Source organism: Mesitornis unicolor, unplaced genomic scaffold, assembly GCF_000695765.1.
Source record: "Mesitornis unicolor isolate BGI_N332 unplaced genomic scaffold, ASM69576v1 scaffold2090, whole genome shotgun sequence".
In the NCBI taxonomy this organism is placed as follows: domain Eukaryota; kingdom Metazoa; phylum Chordata; class Aves; order Mesitornithiformes; family Mesitornithidae; genus Mesitornis; species Mesitornis unicolor.
Genome location: NW_010157365.1, coordinates 474 through 8,977, shown reverse-complemented (window position 1 = coordinate 8,977; position 8,504 = coordinate 474). Strand labels below are relative to the sequence as shown.

Here is an 8,504-nt window from a genome sequence, read left to right as displayed (position 1 = left end):
CCCTACCAGGTAACATGACCTGTGTAGCTCCACCTGCTGAAAACCCCTTGACATCAGATTAAAAATCACATTTGTCTACTTCTGCAGGGACTGTCAGCATTCAGCATGGCCAAAGGGCATCAGCAGCACTGATAGACTGTGCTTGCCCCTCAGCTGTTCTGGGTAGGGGCTGTACCAGTGTAGACCAGGTAAAGCTCTGGTGTGGACCATCACGAACACCATAAGGGCCTTAGGGCTGGTAATTCATTCTGCTTGTGAAGCTCTGGTTTCTCCAGCACAGGCTCAAGCAGAAGGGATTTGTGGTTGGGCATTCAAATGGGAAATCCTTTTCTGTTGTAGGGAAGAACCTCTCCATTGCATTTTCTAGAGATGGCATCCAGACCAAAAAACTGGTGCACCAGAAATTCACAAGGGTTCAGACATGATCAAATTAATTATTTCACAGGGACAGATTTATTTGGACATGTGCATGATGTTTCATTTCACCCAAATCCCAAGCTCATCCAAACCTTTCCTTGTTGGACTGTCCCTCTTCACACCACACAGCAGCACAAGCTGACACACACAACTCTGATACTGTAACCCAGACAAGGATTTTTAAGCCTGCACAAGGCAAATCACAGCTCAAGCTCTTGAGTAAGGTTTTCAGAGACAGAACAGAATTGTTAAACCCTTTGCTATGAAATACCACGTTAAGAAGAACTTACATCATCTGCAAACCTCAATTTTCCTACCTGCAAGAGAAGGATGACAGTCTTTTGACTCCCTGGGTGTTGCTAGGATTAGACAATGTTTACTCAACCTTAATGTAGACTTTTTTTGGTGTCTTGTGTTATTGCTACTGTCACATTATAGAAAGGTCAACGAACACAGTGAGTCAGAGCCTTCCCACAGTGTTAGCGTCGCCCTCAGAGCTTAGCCAGGCTCTGTATTTGGATAAAGCCCACCACAATCCCACCCTGAAAAGATCCCAATGTACGTCAGAGTGGCAGCCCTTTCCTGTCACTGCCTCGCCTCAGTGTTTAGGATAAGGAGCACTTGGAAGATGATGCTGAAATTGAAGCAGGGAAAGAAAACAAACCCAAACCACACATACAGGGGGGGGACAAAAAATAAAAAAGAAAGGTAAAAATAAACCAAACTCCCCTCAGAAAAAACTTGAGCTTTAGAGAACCTCTAGCCAGAGTCAGAAGGCAGGGAGAGAAGAGATGTGGACAGAGATATGTTCAGGCAGATATTAAACTGAACATAGGGGAAAAGAGTCTCCCACTTCTTCGCCAATTAGAAACCTTCAGTGAGAACCTCTTGCCAGCCCAGCACCTCACGTAAAACAGCAGTCATGTTACCAAACGTTTTTCATAAAGCACTTGGAAATATTGAGGACCTTAGTCATCTCCAACAAAAATACAGACCTTTTTCTGGGAAAAGCATTGATTCTCTGACCCTGCAGTTCTTACCTGGAAATCTCTTGCACCCCATGAACTCAAGGCAGGGCTGCAACACCAATCCTTAGCACCCTGTCCCCTGGCTGGAGACGCTGTTTCTTGGCTCCCCAGCCAGCTGTGAGGTATCCTGCATTGGGATCAGAAAGCCACGTGAACCAGCCATATCCCACATTCTCCAGGCTCTTTGCCATGGAGCTGCGAGTCCCAGGTCCCAAGAATGCTGACTTTAAACCAACAACGCACAAATCAAACTGCTGGTGGGTGACAGAAATTTCAACACACTGAGAGCAGAGTAATGCCATGCAAAGCTCTCACCTGGGGCTTTCTTCTCTCCTCATCCTGGCCTTAAATACTCCATCTCTGCATCCCTTCTCTCTCCCTTCACAACATACCCACCCCATCTCCACTACTTCCCCTATCGCAGCAGCTTTAGCACTCTAAATTACTCACTGCAAACACCTCATATCTTCTAGCTCATACCCCTGCTTCTCAAATCCCTACCTTCCTTCTCCATGTAATCCCCCCCAAGTCCTTACCTCTCCCACACCACATCCACTGCTGATCAACACCACGAATCACAGATACCCCAAACCAGTGCTTTTTGAAAGTTCTTCTCAATAATACATTTTCAGTACTTTCAACATCACGATGACCCACTGCTGGCTGACCACCACCCAGGCTGGTCAGGGCGGGCAGTGCAAATACATGACAGGGTGCCAGATCTGTGCCCAGGGCGGTGGTGAGACAGAAGAGGAAGGGACTCATCAGCACAACACAACAGGCAACAAGACACTGCACGACAGACCGTGTGTTGCAGGGTCTGTGCTCCACTTGGAGCTTCCAGACAGCTGTTCAAGGAAATTGCCATCAATGTCAGCCTCACCACTGCTATTAGACATCTCATCCATGTCCAGGCCCAGCTTGAACCCATTTAACTTGTAAGGGATAATGAGATAACAGCATGACATGTTGCAGCTGAAGGTTATTTAAACACCCATCTGGTACCTGTTATGCAGCATACATCCTATTGTTGTATAGGAAATATATGCCACCTCCCTCCCACATGGAAAGGAGAAGATCTATAGATGTGTCCCATGCTACTCCTTCTTTTTGCATAGATGAAGTAATTCTCCTTCTTTTTGTTGTTTCTAGCATATCACTTTGCATTCCCTGTCTGTATCTGGGGAGATGCAGTCCCTTCCAGGCTGGTGAAACCTTGTGAAAGGATGCAAGACCACAATGAAAAATTTACTATGGATGTCTCATTGCCCGCTTCACACATCAGTCAGGAGAGAGTCCACGCCATGTGGGTTTAAAAGGGTGGACCATAAAGTATGAGGCCAATTCACCTTTTGCAAAACACAATTGGCACTACACTTTATCCCAGAGAGATTTAGGGGTGACAATCCATTTCAGTGTTCATGGGACCACACTATGCTTCTACAGAGGCACAACGAAATATCTGCTGAGCATGTGAGGTAAGCAACACAACCTGCTTGCACCTTTAATTCAGATGTACAGCCAAGAAAACCTACAGATCCCAGCTAAACAGCCTCATTTCTTTATTCAAACTCTCCGTCTTCCTTTGTAAGATGACTTTGGCCTGTGTGGCTCTTGCTCTCGGTGAACCCTTGTTGTATGGTATCCCCAGAAATCACGTTTCATAACACAAGTGCTCAGCTCTGCAGCTGTGTGCTCTCTCTTCTGTTTTTCTCAGGCGTGACTGTTTTCTGCAAAAGCTGTTCTACCCTGCAAATCCTGGACTAAAACCTTTGTGCGACACCCCATCTAGTGTTCAGCACGGACAAATGCAGAGAAACGCTGCGGCAAGGAAACAAGACTTGACTGGAAAACTCCCAGCGTTTTTTTCCAGCGGTATTATAGCACCTTTGTAAAACTATCACTTGTCTCCAAGAGAGCCCTGACAGAGTCCAGGCAACATGAAAATCTGCAAATGGCACTGTCAGTTCCTCCCTCTGGCCCCTGTGCTGCCTCCGGGTGTCCTAACGGAGAGATGGCAGCTGGAAAGCCCAGCAAGCCTTGATCCTCAGGTCTCAGCTCCTTGGCTGCCAGCACTGGGACTCTTGAGGACACCCCTCCGTGGGTGAGATATCGGGGAAAACTACCTTGGGATAACAAGCCAAGAGCCTGAGCTGTGCCCACCTCAAGACTCGACAGCCGCTGCCACTGAGGACTTTCAAAACAGGGAGCAAGGGGGCTTCCTGGGTGTCACTGCAGTCAGCAGCACAGGGCACTCGTTTCAAGAGAGACGTCAAATCCCGAGCAGGTATTCTGAATACTAAATAATGCTGCTCGGTGTTTTTCTAATGAGATTTGAATAATAAAATGATAATTACTTTAAATAATTTTCCACATATTTTTTTTTCATTTAAAAAAAAAAGGTTTTGCTGAGAAAATGAAAGCTGTTTCAGTGTCTGTCTTTCCCCTTTGCAAACACACGGTTTAGGTGGTAGGGGATCATAAAGGTGTCAGGACAAAATATGTGCTCTGAGAACTTGGTTTCAATAAAGCAGTTTTCTGACATGTTCAGTCCTGTGAGTTGCAGAGTTCCAGCCACTGCTATGGAAACCATTGGGCTCTGCAATGCCAGGTGCACAACCCACTCTGAACTGAGCCCAACACAAGCATCACTATGCTCCTGGTTAATCACCAGAGCAATTAGCACCTCGGTTAAGATGCAGTGAGGTCCCAGGCCTGCTCCCTCCAGAACTGGGATTGTTCTGGTGAAACACCTGCCCTTCCCATGCTCACCACACTCAGTTCTCAGGAGCGGCGTGACAAGCCTGTTAGCTCATTAACACCTCCAGCTCACAGCACACTTGGCTTCCATCCTCTCCAACAGCCTCAGGTCCCATGCTCCAGGAAGTTTCTCTCCAATTTCTGTTTTGCTTTCATTTCCTGCTGTGCCAGGCTGGCTTTCAGTTCCCACCATGAAGCTTCTGAATGCTGCTCTATTCCTTATTCTTGGGCCCACCTTGATGCCAGCTTTGGACACTCTCAGCACCTCAATCCTCACAGGATGCGCTGCTCTTGCTTGGCAGCTCCTCTCCCCTCACTCTTGGCTCAAGTGCCATTTCCTGAAGTGCTGCAATATGAAGGACACACTGAACATACCAGGTAAGGCAAGGGCAGCTTGAGCTGAATTGTCAGTGAGACCAGCTGATGGTCCTGCCCAGGGTGCTCAGGGCTTCCTTTTTAAAGCCAGCCTCCTTTGGGGTGGTTGTGGAAAGATAGGAGTTATCACCCACAGTGGCTCTAGAAGCCAAAGGCTAACCTGAAATTGCTTATCCCACAAGTAGTCACATACCCTGCTTCTCATGGCAGTACTGGAGCATTTTCCTTGCTGGTGTCTTGGTTTATATTGGCAGAAGCAGACAAAATTCTGAAGGTGAATTCAAGGTTAAGAGCTAATGAAATAATCCCACATCTTCTTGAGAAGGACACCCTGGTGGTATCCCACACCCCAGGCGGAGGTTGCCTGTAATGTATGTCAAATGAGCAGCAATTAGTGGTAGCTCTAGATTCAAAACATGCTGCTTCGCTTCCCTGAGACAAGCAGGCAGGCTGCCCCCAGTGACTGGGGAAGAAAGGGTTGCTTCTTGTAAAAGAGCTTATGCAACCTTTTAACCATAAACTACTGATCCTGCCACCTGGAAATTCCCCTTCCCTTTGCCATGGGAACATGGCATAAACCTTGACAATGGGATTATAAATACTGTTTCATTTCAGAGCTAGAACAAAGGCCTCAAAACAAATTCTCAACTGCTGGAGACCTGTGTGCCTTCCAAGTACTTCAATGTGTCACTTCCTACCAGCTCTGGATTTGTCTGCTTACAAACAGGCTGTTTTCTAGTACTTTAGCCACTGAAACATCAATTGTGGTCTTTTTTTCAAGACAACTTGATATAGCAACAGAAGCACATTCTTCCATAAATCTGAGGTATGCTAGATGCCACGAAAACAGTTAACGAGAATTCAGAGCATGCAGTGAACAAGCCTCTGCAAACACATTAGATCCCATTCCAGGACTTTATAGGAGGCAGTAGCCACAATGCTGTGGGACTCCTGCCTATCTCACACTAGGGGCTTGTTTCCCATAAATGCCATCAAGAGTCTGATTCATGAGTCTGCTCCTCAGCTGGATTCTCTCTGGATTCACAACCTTGTCATGGCCAGAGAGCAGCAAATATTTGTTCTCTTCGATGGTCATTCAGCTGCAACAAAGAAAAAAAAAAAGAGGGAGGAATAATATGGCATTTTCTGACTCTTCTCTCCCCTCATTCCTTCAGTTTTAAAGAGGGATTTGGACCAAAAAGTCTTTGGCCAGCACCTTGCTATCCAGATAGTTCTGAAAGTTCTGAGTGCAAATATACAATCCGAACGGCCCAGGAAGCCCCTGGTGATGTCCTTCCACGGCTGGACTGGAACAGGCAAATCGTTCATCAGCAGTATCATTGCAGAGAACCTCTATCAGCTTAGTACACCAAGGAGGATGTTTGTGCACCACTTCAGCACAATACTGCATTTCCCACACCTTTCACACGTCCATCTCTATAAGGTACTTCCAGCTTTATCTCACCTTCCTTAATTTATGTGCAATCGTGAGTGCAAATCCCAGGTAATTTTCTCCTCTTGTTACAGGAGCAGCTGCAGAATTGGATTCGGGGCAATGTCAGCACCTGTCCAAGGTCCCTTTTTATCTTCTCTGAAATGGATCAGATGCCACATGGCCTGATAGACTCTATCATGCCGTTCCTTGGCTACCATGGAGAGGTTGATGGTGTTTACTATGGCAAGGCAATCTTCCTCTTTCTGAAGTAAGAAAAAACAAAGGTGAAAAGGGAATTACCGTCCCACAGAATCTGCAGAGACAAAGGGAGTAACAAGCGCTGATAGGTTTGTAGCTCAGCAGCTCAAGGTCCCTTGCTGTCTGTCTTTATAGCACGTGGTCAACAAACAGGCCCGGCCATCATGTCAGTCAGATCTGAGCTATTCAGCACTATAAAGAGCAGTGACCTGGCCCAGGGCTGAAAAGGCTCCAATTCCTCAAGTGAATGGGAGTTCAACAAGTATCTGCAGTGGCCTCCAAAAGTACTGGAGATGCCACTTTCACAACAGTCAGTAAACATGTTTTCTCCAGCTCTATAACACCACTGTTAGGCTGAAAGCTCTTCGTAAGGTGTGTGGGACTCCCCTAGGGGGCTCTTTAGGTGCAGAAAGGGGAGAACTCACTTATAGAAGGCCACGTGCATACACAGACCAAGGGAGCACAGTTCCTCCGCGTCTTACTCCTGGGAAACCCCTTTGCTGAGGGTCATTCCAGCTCTTTTCACGTGACATAACTGAAGCAAGCCCGAATGCCAAGCTTTCAGCTGGTGTACCTCCCAGCTTGTCTTTATGTTCAAACCCATGCCCAAATACCAATATCTCAGCTGGAGGCAGCAATGACCACAGTGAGCACAGCTTCTGGAGAGCCTCCCAGTAACACCTGACTGTGCAACCAGTCCCCCTGCTTTGCTGCAATGACCAGTTTGAGCCCCTGTGCCAGAGGAGAGCTCATCCCTTCAGACACTGCGGTCAGTTAGGAGGTACAGTGATCCTTGTCACTTCCCATCTCTGTAGGGACATGTCAACTCCATGCCAGTGCAGAATCACACAAAGTGACTTAAAGCACTGCCAAGATCTGAGCAATAAAGATGGCAACGATACAGAGGTACAGCTCTAATGAGCCAGTGAATGTCTTTTCTAACAGCAATGCAGGCGGAGATAAGATAACAGAGATTGCTCTCGACCACTGGAGAAGGATGAAGAGAAGAGAAGACATTCCCCTGAAGACACTCCAGTCTCTGCTCTCGGAGGAAATCTTCACGAACAGAAACAGTGAGTACCTCTGGGCTCAGTCCCAGGACTGCTGATGTCTTCTCCAAAATGCTTCACAAAGCGTTCAGCAACACACTGACCTCTGCAGCACTCTGGTGGTAAAGCTCCCTCTCCTCTCTTCCAGGTGGTTTATTTCAAAGCCAGCTGATCCAGAAGAACGTGATTGACTATTTCATCCCTTTCCTTCCTCTCGAGTATAAACACGTGACACAGTGTGTCCGGCAGGAGCTGCGCACACAAGGACATCCCGAGGATGAAGACTTCATCGCAGAGATTGCAATGGCAATGACCGACTACCCCAGCGAAGAAAGACTCTACTCCACCAAAGGCTGCAAGACGGTAGCCACCAAAGTGTCTCTGGGTATCTAGGCATCCCCAGGCCAAATGTCTCATCTTCTTGTTACAAGACCACAAGAGATGGAAGAAGCAGTACCTTTCTTTCCCCTCCCTGCAGCTCCATCTACACCCTCTTCCTGGAAGGGATTCAGGCTGTCCCATACCAACGGCACCTTTTGTGGAGCTCTTGAATAAATAAATACATAGGACACTGCAACAATTATGGTACAGAGTAAGCATAAGAGACATAGATGGGTGATGAGGCTTGCTCTAGTGTTGTCCGAAAAGCCAGATTCGTCACCTGGCATGCAATCAGCCAATCTCATACGCCAAGTCGAGACATTGATTTTATTTCAGAGCTGCGCAGGGCTGGGTGCTCAGTGGTTTCCCACAAAGCAAGCACACTACACGCAGAATTTACAACATATTTGTCTTGCTACATGATTAGTGAAACTCCACCTAAAACTTCACCGATTGATTACTGAATACTACCATTTCTGTTATAGGTTGGTCATATATAAATTAGCCTCGCTTTCCATGTAAATTTGCACACATGCACCTTACAGGTGTGGGGGGACAAGCCTTTTCAGTCTTGAATCGAGTCGGTGGTTACCATCTCCCCCTGCCACATTCACCTATCCCCCAGTTTCCACAACTGGTGCTGACTTCATCCTCATCAGGTACTCATCCAGCCTCCGGTGCCTCTTTGGGTAGGGGGATCAGCCTCTTCCCAGCCTCATAGCTTCTCCACAAGGATATCGTCGTTAAGGAGTGCAAAGAAAGTGATCAGGAGTCTGCAGCTAATCACCCCTGACAACACCA

At 47.1% G+C, this 8,504-nt stretch overlaps 1 protein-coding gene across 1 annotated transcript; it reads left to right on the top strand.

Annotated features, from left to right (window-relative positions):
• Positions 1 to 4,396: 4,396 nt before the first annotated feature.
• On the top strand, positions 4,397 to 7,715 carry LOC104536872 (torsin-1A-like). Its single transcript, XM_010179611.1, has 5 exons — positions 4,397 to 4,583; positions 5,756 to 6,024; positions 6,108 to 6,283; positions 7,219 to 7,346; positions 7,471 to 7,715. Exons 1-5 carry the CDS (start codon positions 4,397 to 4,399, stop codon positions 7,713 to 7,715), a joined length of 1,005 nt encoding a protein of 334 aa, XP_010177913.1.
• The last annotated feature ends 789 nt before the right edge of the window (positions 7,716 to 8,504 follow it).

Coding starts and splice junctions, on each gene's coding strand:
- LOC104536872 (XM_010179611.1), top strand. CDS start 4,397: ATGAAGCTTCTGAATGCTGCTCTATTCCTTATTCTTGGGCCCACCTTG. Junction 6,025..6,107: donor CACACGTCCATCTCTATAAG/GTACTTCCAGCT, acceptor CTCTTGTTACAG/GAGCAGCTGCAGAATTGGAT. Junction 6,284..7,218: donor GCAATCTTCCTCTTTCTGAA/GTAAGAAAAAAC, acceptor CTTTTCTAACAG/CAATGCAGGCGGAGATAAGA.